The sequence below is a fragment of the Sminthopsis crassicaudata genome, chromosome 3 (assembly GCF_048593235.1).
Source record: "Sminthopsis crassicaudata isolate SCR6 chromosome 3, ASM4859323v1, whole genome shotgun sequence".
Lineage (NCBI taxonomy): Eukaryota > Metazoa > Chordata > Mammalia > Dasyuromorphia > Dasyuridae > Sminthopsis > Sminthopsis crassicaudata.
In genome coordinates this window covers 620,245,669-620,262,575 of record NC_133619.1, presented here as the reverse complement: position 1 = coordinate 620,262,575, position 16,907 = coordinate 620,245,669, and the positions used below count along the sequence as shown (strand labels likewise).

Sequence of the window (16,907 nt, the reverse complement as noted above, 5' to 3'; positions counted from 1 at the left end):
AGAATGAGGTAGTGTGGGCCAGTGATTCATGTCTTTTCATCCTGATGGGGACCCCCAGTACTTTGAACCCCATAGGACAAAACTCTTACGAGTTCTATAAACAAAAGCATTAGGGTCAAAAGACCAAGAATCCAATTTTAAAATTATTGATATTTCAGAAAAATACAAAGAGACAAGGATTTTAAATGCCATAACCCAGAAAATCATCCAATAAAATTGTCTGGAAATACCGGAAACAGAATAAAATGCAATTACTTGAATTTACAGGACCCTAAGAGAGTCACTCAGAAAAAAAATCATCAAGTTCAATGTTTGGGAGAAACCAGACAGAAAATCTTTATACATCAACCAACACCAATTGTAACCATGCGAGAGTATAAAGAGGAAGCAAAAGCTGGACTGCTTATAAACTCAAGTCACCTATTCTGTAACACTGAGCTTTCCAATCACATGGTACAGTGGAGAGAGTGTTGGGCCTGCAGTCAGAAAGATGAAAGTTCAAGTTCAGTCACTTAACCTCTGCCTGTTTTCTCCACTATGAAATGGAGCTAATAATACCACCTACCTCACAAGATTGTGGTGCAGATCAAATGAGATAACAGCTGTTAAGTGGTCACCTAGCACATAATAAGTCGTATCATCTGGTATTGGCTATGAAGCAGTGATGGATCAGTGGAATAGATTACATACAAATAACATAGTAAATAACCACAGTAATCTAGCCTATGATAAATCCAAAGATCCAAGCTTTTGGAACTCCTTATTTGACAAAGATTGCTGGAAAACAGTATGGCAGAAACTAGGTATAGACCAACATCTCACACTGTTTACCAAGATAGTCAAAATAGATACATAATTTACACATGAAAGATGACACACTAAGCAAATTAAGAGAGAATGAAAGTTTATCTGTCAGTTGTATCTGTCAGATTTATGAAAAAGGGAAGAATTTAGGACCAAAAAAGATATGGAAAGCATTACAAAATGTAAAATACATAATCCCGATCATATAAAAAGTTTTTGCACAAACAAAACCAATGCAACTAAAATTATAAAAAAGGCAGAAAATGCTATGTAAACTATTTGAAAGAATAGGGAATGAAGGACTCCTACAAAATTCCGTTTACAACACAGTACTGATACCTAAACCAGGTAGGACAAAAATGGAGAAAGAAAATTATAGATCAGTTTCCCTAATGAATATTGATGCAAAAATATTAAATAAATATTAACAAAGAGATTACAGAAAATCATCCCCAGGATAATACAGCACGACCAAGTAAGATTTATACTAAGAATGCAGGGTTGGTTCAATATTAGGAAAACTATTAGCACAATTGACTATATCAATAACCAAATTAACAAAAAACAGACAATTATCTCAATAGATGAAGAAAAAGCATTTGATAAAATCCAACACCCATTTCTAATAAAAACACTAGAGTGTGTAGGAATAAATGGACTTTTCCTTAAAACAGTCAGTAGCATCTATCAGCAAGGATCATATGTAATGGTATGGATAAACTAGAACTATTCCCAATAAGATCAGGGATGAAACAAGGTTGCCCACTATCACCATTACTATTCAATACTGTATTAGAAATGCTAGCTTTGGTAATAAGAGAAGAAAAAGATTAAAGGAATTAGAATAGGTAATAAGGAAACCAAATCATCATTCTTTGCAGATGATATGATGGTATACTTAGAGAACCTCAGAGAATCTACTAAAAAGCTATTAGATATAATCCACAACTTTAGCAAAGTTGCAGGGTACAAAATAAATCCGCATCACATAAATCATGAGCATTCTTATACATCACTAACAAAATCCAACAGCAAGAGATAGAGAAATTCTATTTAAAATAACTGTTGATAATATAAAATATCTGGGAATTTATCTGCCAAGGAAAGTCAGGAACTATATAAGCAAAACTACAAAACACTTTCCACACAAAGTCAGATCTAAGCAATTGGAAAATTATCAAGTGCTTGTGGACAGTTTGAACGAATATAATAAAGATGATAATATTCCCTAAATTAATCTATTTATCTAGTGTTATACCAATCAAACTCCCAAGAAACTATTTTACTGACCTAGAAAAAAATAACAACAAAATTAATCTGGAAGAACAAAAGGGCAAAAATTTCAAAGAAATAAATGAAGAGAAAAGCAAATGAAGGTGGCCTAGCTGTACCAGATCTACAAATATAGTATAAAGCAGTGGTCATCAAAACCATTTGGTACTGGCTAAGAAATAGAAGTTGATCAGTGGAATAGGTTAGGTTCACAGAACAAAATAGCTAACGACTGTAACAATCTAGTATTTGACAAACCCAAAGGTCCTATATCTTTTGGGATAAGAATTCACTATTTGACAAAAACTGCTGTGAAAATTGGAAACTAGTAGGGCAGAAAGTAGGCACAGACTCATACCTAATACTGTATACCAAGATAAGGTCAAAATGGGTTCATGATCTAGACATAAAGAATGATATTATAAACAAATTAGAAGAACATGAGATAGTTTACTTCTCAAATTTGTGGAGGAGGAAAGAATTAGTGACCAAAGAAGAACTAGAGATCATTATTGATCATAAAACATATAATTTTGATTATATTAAAGTTTTTGTACAAATAAAAACTAATGCAGACAAGATTAGAAGGGAAGCAATAAACTGGGAAAACATATTTACATCCAAAGGATCTGATAAAGGCCTCATTTCTAAAATATAGAGAGAACTGACTCAAATTTATAATAGTTCAAGCTACTCTCCAATTGATAAAAGGTCAAAGGATATAAACAGAATTTTCAAATAAAGAAATTGAAACTATTTGTAACTACATGAAAAGGTGCTCTAAATGACTATTGATCAGAGAAATGCAAATTAAGACAACTCTGAGATACCACTACACACCTGTCGGATTGGCTAAGATAGCAGGAAAAGATAATGATGAATGTTGGAGGGGATGTGGGAAAACTGGGACACTGATACATTGTTGGTGGAACTGTGAACGGATCCAACTATTCTGGAGAGCAGTATGGAACTATGCTCAAAAAGTTGTCAAACTGTGCATACCCTTTGATCCAGCTGTGTTTCCACTGGACATAAATATATCCCAAAGAGATCTTAAAGAAGGGAAAGAGACTCACATATGCAAAAATGTTGGTGGCAGATCTTTTTATAATGGCTAGAAACTGGAAACTAAATAAATTCCCATCAATTGGACAATGGCTGAATAAATTATGGTATATGAATGCTATGGAATACTATTGTTCTGTAAGAACTGACCAGCAGGATGATTCAGAGAAGCCTGGAAAGAATTAAGTGAACCGATGCTGAGTGAAATGAGCAGAACCAGGAGATCATTGTGCATGGCAACAACAAGATTATACAATGATCAATTCTGATGGACATGGCTCTCTTCAACAATGAGATGATTTAAATCAGTGCCACTTGTGCAGTGACGAAGAGAGCCATTTACACCCAGAGAGAGGACTGTGGGAACAGAGTGTGGACCACAACATCGCATTATCACTCCTCTCTCATTTGCTTGCATTTTGTTTCTTTCTGTTTTTCTTTTCCTTCCTTCTTGATCTGATTTTTCTTGTGTGCAACATGCTATAACTGCATTTGCTATTGCCAATCTCTCCTAATTCCCAGGGTATTAGAAATCTCTGGTAAATATTAATATCAAGCTTACCTCTTCCTGAGGCCTTCAGAAATCCTCTGGCTGCTATCTCAATGGATGCAGTTTGAGTACAACAGAGCATCGGAGACTTTATGCAGGCAAGCTTAAGAACTTTCTTTATTCACATGATTTACATCCTACTCTAAGACCTCCTGCACTCTCTTAGCTCCTTCCCCTTGGCAGAGATCCAGATGAAAAGGGAGTCTGACTCCTCCCCCATTGAGCTTACATCGAGTCCATGAGGTCACAGGCACAGCCAGAGACAGAGACACTTCTTGGTCCTGACACGATTTCAGAATATTCAGGGTCCCTGCTGTGGCTGGAGATCCCATCAGTGAAGATAGTCCCTATGTAGTCATAGCCAATCACATCCAGATATCTCCAGGCCATAGGCCTGTGTTATAGCCTAACTGCGCTTGTCTGGCCTCTCTAATGGATCCTTACACTTGTGCGACAAGATAACTGTATAATATGTATACATATATTGGATCTAACATGTATTTCAGCATATTTAACATGTATTAGATTACCTGCCAGCTAGGGAAGGAGGAGGGAGGAAGGAGGGGAAAATTTGGAACAAAAGGTTTTGCAAGGGTCAATGTTGGAAAAATTACCCATACATATGCTTTGTAAATAAAAAGTTTTAATGAAAAAAAGAAAGCAGAAAAGTGGGGGGATATTTTTGCAACAAGTATTGCTAAAAAAAGGTTTCATTTTTCAAACATATAGAGAATGGAGTCAAATTTATAAAAGTACAAGCCATTCCCCAAATGATAAATGGTCAAAGAATGTATTTTTCAGACAAGGAAATCAAAGCTATCTATAGTCATGAAAAAATGTTCTAAATCATTATTGGCTAGAGAAAGACAAATTTAAACAACTCTGAGATACTATCTCACTTAGCTCATTAGCTAAGATGACAAAAATGGAAAAAAGTTACATGCTGCAGAAGCTGTGGGAAAACTGGGACATTAATGAAGTTGTGAATTGATCCACTCATTATGGAGAACAATTTAGAATTATCTCCAAAGGCTATAAAACTGCATACCATTTGATCCAGAAATATTGATTCCAGATTTATAGCTCAAAGACATAAAAAAAAAAAAAAAAAAAAAAAAAAAAAAAAAAAAGAAAAGAAAAGAAAAGGACCGATTTGAACAAAAATGTAGCAGTTCTTTTCATGGTAGATAAAAGCTGGAAATTGAAGGGATGCTCAGGAACTAAGGAATGGCTAAATAAGCTGCGGTATATAATTGTAATGGAATATTATTGTGTTATAAAGAATGACAAACAAGACGATTTCAAAAAACCTGGAAAGACTTACATGAACTGATGCATAGTAAAGTAAAAAGAACCAGAAGAATATTGTACATTGTAACAACAAAACTATTGAATTGAAAATGACTTAACTTCTTAGCAATAAAATGATTCAAGAAAATCCCAAAGGACTGTCCATCTCCAGAGAAAGAACTGATATTGTCTAAATATACACTGAAGCATGATATTTTTTACTTTCTTTCTTTTTCTTTTATTCACATCTTCTTATACAAAATGACTAAATAGAATGTTTTACACATTTGTACATGTATAACCTATATCTGAATGCTTACTGTTTTAGAAAGGAGGGAGAGGAGAGAGGGATAGAATTTGGAATTCAAAATGTTAAATAAAAATGTTTTTTTAAAAAGTGATGATCTGGGTCAAGCCTGGTGCTGCACACCTCTACTCTATTATGCTATTGGATTGTTAAATTCAGGAATTCTGAGCTGAAATAGGACTAAAGTCAATTGGGTATCCACACTAAGCTCAGCATCAATATGGTAAGCCCCAGAAATGTAGGAAAGGGGAATCAGGTTGCCTAAGGAGAGATGAACCAGCCCAAGTCAAACCAGACTAGGTCCAAGTTTCTATATCAATCCACAGTGGGGCTGGCCCACTGCAAAGAGAAAGTGTGATGTGTTTATGCAGGCCTGTGTGCTTGGAGGCAATGCCAAGCCAGGCAGCAGGGTTCTTGTGGGTCTCCTTAGCACAGTTTATAAACACAGCAAATTCTTTTCAGTCCTCAGGTATTGAGAAAACTATGATGAAAAATAAGCTCAATTGTCATTAAATTTAGGAACAAAGAAGACTTAAAAGTAAAACATAAAGATTGTAAAGAAAAACTTGCTAGAAAATCTCCTGCCATGATATTTGTGGTGACAGAGAATGAGAATACAAGAAATCCACTGTGGCTATCTATGGTAGACAGGCAGTCCCAGGACATGAGTAAGCTTCTAAGCAAGTCATGTGAAAATCACATTTTAAAGACAAAGATCCCCAAGGAATGAACAAAGCCTGCTGGCATTCTTGAGCCACGATGATGGATTGTATGCCAAAAAAGGCATTCAAAGATGAATACACAGTTACCACAGTTCTAGTAATCCCAGTGATCTCTGGAGCCTTCTGCTAAGTCATCATTTTGGACAAAATACTTGGTGATTCTTTCACAAAGAGTTCTCTGTTTTAATTAATAAAAATCTTCCATTTGAAAATTGGAAATTGAGGTGACATTAGAAATGTCCCTACATAACAAATATAAATTCCATTTAATGAAGACAAAGCATTTCAGGATCCTGAGAGAAAAGGCAAACTGACCTAGATCTGAAGACTCCTAGGATCTTAGTGAGAGTGCCTTCCCTACAAGGACAAGTATTTGTTTTTTGTATAAAGGGGCAACAGTTCACAATCTTCACAAGATAATTTGTGAGAGCATATACAGGGAATCTAGAGACTTTTTAAACCAGTTCACTGAAGAACACATGGCTCTTATTTGGAAAGACATTAGAAAGTGGTGGTATAAAAAGAAAACAAGGTAATAGGGGAAAAGGTAGTTGCCAGAACATTTTTGAAATTTTAAAGAATATGGCTATCAAATTAGATGTTAATGAAATAAAAATATTTTAAGGGTATGATAACCAACTACAGAAGCAACACAAATGTACAAAACCAAGAACCATTCCCCAAAGGATACTCAGTCTAAGGATAGGAACAGTTCTCAAAAGAAAAGCAAACTATTAACAACTGTATAAAAGATGCTTCAACTCTCTAATAGAGAAATGCAAACTAAAGCAACTTTAAGGTTTTGCCACATACCCAGAAAATTGACAAGGATGACAAAAAGTAGAAATAAAGCCTGAAAGATTGTAGAAAAACTAGCTCAGTAATATACTGCTGGTGGAGCTATGCCTTGATCTAACATTCTGAAAATTAATTTGGAATTATATTGAGAAAGTAATTAGGATAGTCATACTTTTTTTTTTTGAGGAAGGATAGCTATATGAATACTAGCTATTATTCTTTTTATCTTTGATCCAAAGATGTCCTCCTCAGCATGTATTCCAAAGATGTCAAAGAAAGGTATCACTGAGGTAGAAAGTGCATCTGTGATTTCATTGGTATGGGGAACTCCTGGATAAAAGAACTCCCTCTACCAAAGAAGGGTGGCACCTGCATTGTTTTCTTAGAGAGTTGCTTAAAGCACTGAAATTAAGTGCCCTACCAACATAAGAGTATGGCTTGGAGACTGGTCTTGAATTCAGATCTTCCTGACTCTAAAGCTAGCTCTCTATCCACTATACTGTGGCGCTCTTCGGAGATTCCATAAAAACCAAACAACATATAAGCAAAGTTTTTTGTACTAGCAAAAGATTAGAAACAAAAGAGATGTCCAACAATTGAAGAAATGAAAAAAAAATTGTAGTTTATGAATGCAATGGAATATTAATACTCTAAAAAAATGAATATGAAGACTTCAGAAAAGTCTGGGAAGATTTTACAAAATTGATACAAGATGAAGTAATCACAACATGGAAAGCAATATATACACAATGACAACAATGTGAATGGAAAGTAAAGCAACAACAACAAATAAACCTGAACATTGTGTAGTAATTATAATTATCAAGTTTGGGTCAGGTATATCTATTTCCTTACATTGCAGAGGTGAAAGCCTCTGGATAAGGAATACTATAGTACCCAGCATACAGTTGGACTTAGCTGGCTGACATGTTGCTTAGTTTTCCTGAAGTGCTTATTAGCTTTCTCTGGGGAGTGAATAAGAGAAGGCTACTTTTAGAAATGAAAATAATATATCAGGAGAACAATCTACACTATGATCATGTTAGTAATCAACAAAAATAATCCTGAAAAGTTTCAGAATTCTGGTAGTGTTAAAAATGATGATGGGCAGCAAAGAATTGGAAAAAGTTTTTGCCCATCAATTGAGGAATGGCTGAACAAGCTGTGGTACATGAAGGTAATGGAATATTATTGTTTTATAAAAAAATGATGAACAGGCTGATTATAGAAAGGCCTGGAAAGATTTACAAGAACTGATGCTGAGTGAAACAAGCAGAACTGGGAATACGTTGTACACAATAACAGTAAGAATGTGTTCTTCTCAGTAGTTCAGTGATCCAAAGCAATCCCAACAGACTTTGGACAGAAAATGCTATCTGCATCCAGAAAAAGAACTAAGGAGACTGAATATAAATCAACACATGCTATGCTCACTTTTTTTTTTTTTTTTAAATCTCTCTCATGGTTTTTTCCATTTGCTGATTATTCTCTCCCAACATAATTTATAAAACAATATGTATTAAAAATGAACTAAAAAAAAAAAAAAAAAAAAAGGTTAAGCAATTTCTCTGTCATTAAAGTGGTAGACTACAGGTGAGAAATTTCAGAGATGGCTATAGTTTTAATCTGCTTTGATTTGTTATGAGAAGGTTATGTGGAGGAATGGAGTGAGGGGAGAAAGATAATTCACTGGGAAATAATAGTGATGACAAAAATAAAAGAGCATCAATGAAATAATTTTAAAAATAAGAATTGCTCTTCAATGTCACACCTACTGCCTGTGGATGTTCCCCAAGGCCCTGACTTGGGCCCAATTCTCTTTTTGTTCCATACTATTACACCAGATGATCTCATCATCCTCCATGGGTTCAGTTATTAGCTCTATGCAGATGACTCCCAGATCAATATCCATCCCTCAGCTATACTAGATTCCTATCTCCAAATTCATTTTCAGCATCTCAAACTGGATGTCCCATAGGTATTGTCAAACTCAAACAAATATTCAAAACAGAACTTATTATATTTTCCCCCACTAATACATCAGCCCTATCAAACTTCCTTATTACTGTCTAATGTACTCTCATTCTCCTAGTCACTCAGGTTCACAACCTTATAGTCACCCTCAGCTCTGCACTCTCATTCCTCTGCCAAACCAGCTCACTGCCAGATCTTGTCTTTTCTACCTTCACCCCATCTCTCACATGTGCCCTTTTAACCTTTACACACAATCATCACCCTAGAGTAGGCCCTCAGCACTTCTTGTTTGGCTAAATAATGAATTGCCAATTAATTTGTGGAATTATTGCAACAAAGGAAATGGAATCTCCTTGAGTGGAAAATAGGCACTCACAGTTCTTTAGATTCTCACAGAAAGACCAAGATGGAAAGTGGGGATCAGTGCTTCAATCACATTTTAATAAGTCACAGAGAGTACAAGAGGCAAATGACAAGGGAGGAAGGAAAGCAATGTGGGGAAGAGAATGAAGGGAGCACAGAGAGGCACTTAGATAACTATGAATCACAGATGGGTACACTCAGGTAAGCATGGACCTAAAGCATATGGGGAAGTGCTTGAGGTGCTGGGGGGTGAGGGAGAATTTAGGGGTTTTATTTTTACAAGGACTTGGTCAAAGATGGCTAATTCTTTTCTGTGTCATTTAATTATTTAACATCTACACCAGCTCAAAATTATCAGTAGCACCTTAGGGTGGCACGCAGGTCTTTCTGCAGATGTGTGGAGTTTATTTGAGGCTTAAAGAGCATGGATACTTGGCAGGACAAAGGGGGTCTCAAATTTCTCTAATTTGTGAGATAGTTTGCAAGTGATCATTATACTCTCTTAATTGAGGGGAAAGTTTTTAAGTGACTTTGCAATCTTACTTCTAGTACTGTTAGCTTATACTGGTTACTTAGAAACTTAGTAATTTATTGGTGGGGAGGGAGGGAGGGAAGGTGTGGTGGTCAGAGGGACCTGAACATGATACAATTTTAACACAACTAATGTTTACTAGGTGTCTACCATGTGTCAGGCACCTTCCTTGGCAATAACCTGCTTTAATTGGTATTCCTACCTCTGTTTCCTCATTACAGACTCTTATTCAATAAAATGCCAAAGTGATTTTTGGAACACTGAACCCTAATTCACTGAATTCTCCTATCACCTCCAGGATCAATTACAAAATCCTGCTTTGTATTTAAAGTTCTTCATAATCTTTCTCTTATTCTCCTATAGTCTATACTTTAGCAGCCCCAATCTCCCTGAAATTCCATGCACATGTCATTCCATCTTCTCTCTCTAGGCACTGGCTACCTCTCCCCCACCCCAATTCTCCATCCTTACACCTACATCTTTGAGGTTTACTTCCTTCCTTTCTTCCTTCTATCTCACTGTCTACAGGAGGATACCCCCAGCTGCTAATGGCTTCCACCTTTAGGTGGCCTTTATCTACTCTATATCATGTAGCAGACATTGCCTTCCCTGTTAAAGGGAAGACCCTTTGAGGACAGGATTTTGTCCTATTTTTGTGTCCCTAGAGATCAGCATAATAATGAGCACATAGTAAAGGCTCAAATGCTTGTTCACTGTTTCAATAAACTCAGAAAATTGAATTATCTTCTAATGAGAAATCTGGCATTGAAAAGGGCTTTTGAATTCTAACTTGATCAAGTCGTTGAAAATTACATCAATCAGTCAAGAACTAGATAGAAATAAAGAGCAAAAAAATCAATGCAGCTGAAAACAAGCATGACACACAGAAAGTACAACAGTTCTAAGTTATAAGGCCTGAATTCAAATGCCACCTCTGACACAACCTCTATCTGTGTGACCTCACAAATCATTTGAATTTCTACCTCTAATTTACATTTAACAACCCCATCTCTAATATGGAGGTTGGACTAGATAGAATCTGAGCTAAGGCCAGAGTATTTTAAAGTCATTCATAGCATAAAGGTAACTGAAAAATGAAGGATTTGGGGAGAGAGGGGGAAAGAATCCCTTGAAAAGGAAATAGAATGTGGGGCAGCTAGGTGGCGCAGTGGATAGAGCACCAGTCCTGAAGTCAGGAGAACCTGAGTTTGAATCTGGCCTCAGAAACTTAAACCTCCCTGGCTATGTGACCCTGGGCAAGTCACTTAACCCCAATTGCCTCAGGGGGAGAAAAAAAAAACTTTGAAAAAGGAACAGAATTAGATTAGCAGAAAAAATGAAAGGATAAGGGAGTCATGAAATATTTAGGCTATCAGAGTCAAAAGTGAAAGATTATTATAAAGAAATAGAAAATGGGAGAGGAGGATGACTCAACTACAGATGACCTTGTCTATAAAGGAAAGTGTTAAAAGTATTTGAAATAATAAAAGCTGAATCTTAGGATAGGAGGAGTGTGTATGTGTAATTAAGATTACAAAGAAGTTTTTTTTTTTTTTAATTTGGTACAGACAAGAGGAAGAATATCAAGTTTATAAAAACAAAATGGGCAGCATTGTACCTCATACTGATTTTTGAACAATTATGCTACAAGATCTAATAAAGAGAAAACCAAACTATTATAAATCTGAATAGCAATGGCCGGAATTTATCAACAAAAAGGAAGTACTCTTCAGAGAGGATTAGTCAATCAACATCAGCACCAAGTGATAGGCATTAGGGATACAAAGGACAAAGCAATTATGTACAAACAAGACAAAAAAAGGATAAATAGGAGAGAATCACAGAGAAAGCACTAACATTAAGGGAGATGAGGAAAAGCTTCTAGAAAAAGGTAGCATTTTAGCTGGTGTTTGAAAGAAGCTAGGAAAATAGGAGGCAGAAAATGAAGAGGGAGAGCATTTCAGGCATGGGGGACAGGGAAAGTGCTTGGAGTTGGAAGATGGTGTGTCATGTTCAAAGAACAGCCAAGAGACAGTGGGGATGATATTTAAGCCTATGCGTTAGAACATCAATTTGACAGCTGAGTAGAGAATGGATTAGAAGGGGGAAAGAGTTGAAGGCAGAACCACTAGCATTCTATTAAAGCCTTCATCAGGGTAGTTATCACTGTTGCAGAAAAAGACAGAAAGGTAAAACCAATAAGACTTAGAGTTAGTCACAAAGGAAAAGGATGGTAATAAGAGGAAAATTGAGGGTAACACTTACATTGCACCAGTCCCCAGATACTTATAAAAACGAAGGATTCATATAATTTCAAAGCGAATGGTCTGGAATAAAATCTATTATACTTCAACTGCATTCAAAAAACTAGGAATTGCAATCATGTTTTCAGATGAGGTAACTGAAATCTGAGATAACATTAAGAAAGACAAGCAGAGCAATTTTGTGATGAGAAGATATCATTATTCATCCATCAAGTGGCATAAGATCCAGATTCTTAAAAGATGAAAAGAGTAAAGATCTAGCTAGTAAGATACTGATTATGGATAATAAAGTACTTTGCAAGAGCCTAACCAATTCAACATTCACAAGAATGAAAGAAATCATAAACTTGAAAAGAATACTGGAAAAACTAGACTTGATGGCTCTATGTAGACTTCTGAATGGCAACCTTAGTGAATATAAATATTTCTCAGGCTTTCATATAATATACCATTAAAAAATTGGAAAACAGAAAATTTCCACAGCTGTGGCCAGGAAAAGAATTTGTAAACAGCTACAACACAGAGAAGTTTATCAAAGAAAAAAAAAAAAAAAAGACTGAGTATATAAAAAGCTTTTACATATATATAATAAATACAGCTAGAGCAGGTAAAAAAAAGACTTGGACCAGAATAATTTTTAATTATGTCAGATGACTAAATATTTATATACTTTAATCTAATGATCCTACTTGTGGGATTATACTAACTAGTGATACAAGGACACTCTCAAATTATCTCTTAAGAATTTTAGAACTGATTTATGACATGGAAGACACGTCTGTCTTTCATACGACTGCCCAGCATGGCATGCCCTCATCAGAGAAGGTGCTGTGCTCTATGAGGAATGCAGAACTGAATTAGTCCAGAGGAAACACGAAATATGCAAAATTTAGAGAAGCTATCCCCAATGTTCATATAGATCATTTGTGTCTAACCTGTGGCAGAGCATTCCAAGATCGTATTGATCTGATCAGCCATAGTCAGACACACTGTAACATAAGGATGCCATTTAAGTCATCTTTGAAAACAAAGGACAACAACCAACCAATAGGATTGTATCAGGAGGTCCATGACATAGGGTTAAGGACTCACAGTTACCAATATTACTTGTGACAGTAAGAGATGGAAAACAACCCGCCGAGTCCAATAACATAAAGAAAGGCTTGTAAATGTAATAGAATATTATTGTACCATGAGGTACAGGAAAGAAAACAAGCCTTTATATAGTCCTCACCATGTTCCAGGCACTGTACTAAGTGTTTTTTACAAATATTATCTCATTTGATTTTCACAATTACCCTGGCAGAACAATCCTGAGAGAAAGGTTCTGTTATTTCCATTTTGCAACTGAGGAAACTGAGGCAAACATAGTAGGCATTTAAATCAATCCTTCCTCCCTCCCTCCTTCCCACTGTCTGATATTTAGAATCTCAGTGGCCCAAACATCAGATTTGATGATGTAAATTGAATGAAGTGAGATCTATAACAAACTATGCAATTACTTACATTGAATAATGTGATGACTGCAGTAGCAACAAAGCAGCCAGGGTATGATAAGATCTCATTTTCATTTTTTTCAGAGAAGAGAGTTGGGCTTTTCTGAAGTGGCCCAGGTCCTACAGAAATGGAAACAATCGAAAGTTTTTAGGTCTGAGTAGCCATGCCCAAAGGATTCTATGTCCAGAAATTTTCCCAAAGCTTCATCCAAAGTTCTTAAAAGGACCCAAATCTGAACTGTAAACAAAAATTAAGACAAGAATATCCCATGTAAGCCAAAGGTTTACCTGTGTCTGAAACATTTAGATAATCATCTGGAGGAGCACGGGAATAGTCATGAGGTCCAAATAAAGCATTTTCTATTTTCTGTATTTAAAAAAAAAAAAAAAAAAAAGCAGACAAAAGTTGCTACAACAAATCTGAAATATTCCTATAAGCTTTGTTCTGAAGAAAAAGTTAGTGCCATCTCAGCAAAAGACAGTTACTTGTGATAGTCTGCATTTATCCAGTCACATGAAACCCATCCCATGAAAAACAGAATGTACCTCAGGAGCAGGCTGAGATTTGCTCTTCTTCACTCCAGATGCAACTTCAGACTAGGAATACAGAAAAAAGAAAGGCAAGAAAGAATAGCATGAACAACAAAACCCAATGGATCTTCGCCTCCAGGCAAACATTTCATCCTCTCCACTTAGCGTCCAAAGTGATCTTAAAGTTCAGGTCTGACTATTCCTGCCTGCTTAGCTCTAGTGCCTCTCTGTTACCTTGAAGATCAAAGATAAATTCCTCTGCTTGACATTTAAATCTCTTTCCAGCCTAGTCCTTCCTATTTGTTTGTACTTATTAAGTATTATTTCTTTTTCAGGCACAAGTAGCCCAGCCGCTCCGGTCTACCTGCAGTCACTCATGGTAACTCATCTCTTCTTCACCTTGGCCTCTTAGAATCCCTAATTTCTTCTGCTCAAACACTTCTTTAGAAAAATTCTTTTAAAAAATTCTGAACTTAAATATTAAGTAAAATAAAAGCACTTTTGACACACAAAGTAAAACAGAAAATGAACAGTGTGCATGAAACTGTGACTATCATGTACAGAAAACCATATACTGTGTGAATATCCTTTTAAGCACATAACAATTCACTATATAGTTTCCAAACATATTCTACTTGTCTGTCAATCACCCCTTTTTGCAGGAGGTCAGCTTCAGGGTGCTGCTGGAATCTTAAGCCCTGTATCCTGTGTTTACCCCAAACACAAAATGTCTAACATTTCCCCTCAACACCACTCCCAATAGCTCAAACTCCCAAGATAAGTAATCTCTTGATTACTAATTACTAATTATTACTAATAATTACTAATTACCAATATTGCTCATCTTGAGACCTAGGCCTGGGGCATCGACAGCATTGAGTGAATGTCAATTCAATTTTGAACTGAAGCCTGAGGCTCAGAGAGCTAATGAAAGACAACTCTGAACCCAAATCTTTTCAGAATTCCAAAACAGGATTGTGCTTGCCAAGGAAGCTCTCTTCTTGGCAAGCCGCCCTGCCAGTTCTTTTGCCCACTGGTGAAGATATTGTCTTCTCAGGGCCAATAAATCCCTTTTTGCCGCACAGATTTCGGGGTTTGGGAATTCTTTCCCATAGGATCTGCCGCTCCCACCAGAGGGGATTTCCATCCCCAATTCTCATACCTCATCACAACTACCACTGACCTCATTTTGGTTCCCTGACCTCATCAGTGGGTCACAAACCTGGTAAATGTCTAAGGCAAGATTCCAACTCAAGTCTGTCTTCCTAATGTGAAAACCTGCCACCCCAAAACTATACCACCTAGAAAGAGAAAGAACGTAGTTCAAAGCTGGAATTATTTAAACTTTGTCTCACTTTCTCATCTATAAAGTATAGAGATTGGATTTGATGGCCTCTGAGGTGCTTCCAATTCTAAATCTGATCCAATTCTAAACCATTCTGCCTTGAAGTGAATTTGAGGAGATTAAAGTGCTCCAGGAATGTGATTAGTGCAGGTAGAAACAGGAATTGGGGCTGATCATTTCAGGGAAGTTTATGGCCTTTCATGTCCTTCCCATTGGTTGTCCAGAAATAGAAGACACCTTGGGAAGATCTGATTCTGAGAATGGTTCTAGACCACCTGGAGGAGGAAGCCTAAAAGAGCTCCCCAAGTCTCCCCCAAAACAGAAGCAAGCTCCCTCCAGTTCCTTTCTTCCTCCACACAGCTAGTGAGGTTGAACTCAGACTCCAGGGCCGGTGCTCTATCCACTGCACCATTTAGCTGCCCCAAAATATTCATCTTCTGCTAATTTGTTCCCTGTAATTTCCAGCCTCCCCAGTTTCCTCAGGCTCCCAGCCTGGGTCTTCCTGGTCATCACCGCAGCTTGTACTTGAAGCCTTGCTCAAAGGTGAATCAGTCTCACAATTCATTGGACAGGGGCAGCTAGGTGGCACAGTGGATAGAGCACCAGCCCTGAATTCAGGAGGACCCGAGTTCAAATGTGATCTCAGACACTTAATACTTCCTAGCTGTGTGACCCTGGGCAAGTCACTTAACCCCAGCCTCAGAGAAACAACAACAACAACAACAACAACAAAAAATTCATTGGACAAGATCACTGAGCTTGGGTAAGTCACAATGTCCCTGGGCTTTAGGTTACTCAATTATAAAATGGAGTCAGATGGAAGAGATGGGCCCTGAGATCCTTAACAACTCTAAATATATTTAAAATTTTAATTTCTTTATTTAAATTTAACCTTGCCATTCCCCAACAAACTAACGTCCACTCTTGTCCTTCTGCCTGTACCAAACCACAGAAAGCATGTTTTGTGTAGAAAAACAAAATGTTTCCATGAAACAAGTCAAAGTGTCATGGGATTTGAGATCTTCTCTTGGTGAAAGAGTCAAGGGTAGAGGAGAAGAAGTAAAGAGTTCTCTTTACATTTTGGTCTCTGCTGGCCATAGATAAAAGATGCAATCTGTCCTGATATGCACCCCCGTGACAACTGCAGAGATACCCCGATACACAGAGACACACACTTCTCACTGCCACTGCTATAGCTAAATGGACTCCCTGGCCCTCTGTAGTGCCTATTTTTATGAATCCTCCTGTCAATGAAGACTCCAAACCTTAGAATGAACTTTGTCTCCTCATTCTGTTTCACTCCCCATGGCTGGTCCTACTCCTGATGATTTTTCCTTTTCAATACCTTCTCAATTCAATACCTTTTCAATTCTACATAGCAGGACCTTAGGTACAAGCATTTTCTCTCATATCTGAACCACAGAAATAGCCTGACAGGTTTTCCTGACTCAAATTCATTCTGTACACAGTTCCTAAGAGGCCCAAGTACTTGAATGGGGCAAAAAAATAAAATAAAATAAAATAAAATAATAAAAAAACACATCTTCATTTTGATACAATTGGTTCTTTCGTTTTCTTGTGCATTTTCAAATAT

General features: G+C 36.7%; 1 protein-coding gene across 1 annotated transcript in view; it reads right to left on the bottom strand.

The window, feature by feature from the left end:
- Positions 1-16,907, bottom strand: part of EXOSC10 (exosome component 10) — a 45,206-nt gene that overhangs the window by 4,880 nt on the left and 23,419 nt on the right. Inside the window, exons 15-17 of the mRNA XM_074306288.1 lie at positions 13,984-14,034; positions 13,726-13,804; positions 13,448-13,557 (exon numbers count right to left, since the gene is read on the bottom strand). Coding sequence (XP_074162389.1) covers positions 13,448-13,557; positions 13,726-13,804; positions 13,984-14,034 — 240 coding nt within the window. The remainder of the gene's footprint in view (positions 1-13,447; positions 13,558-13,725; positions 13,805-13,983; positions 14,035-16,907) is intronic.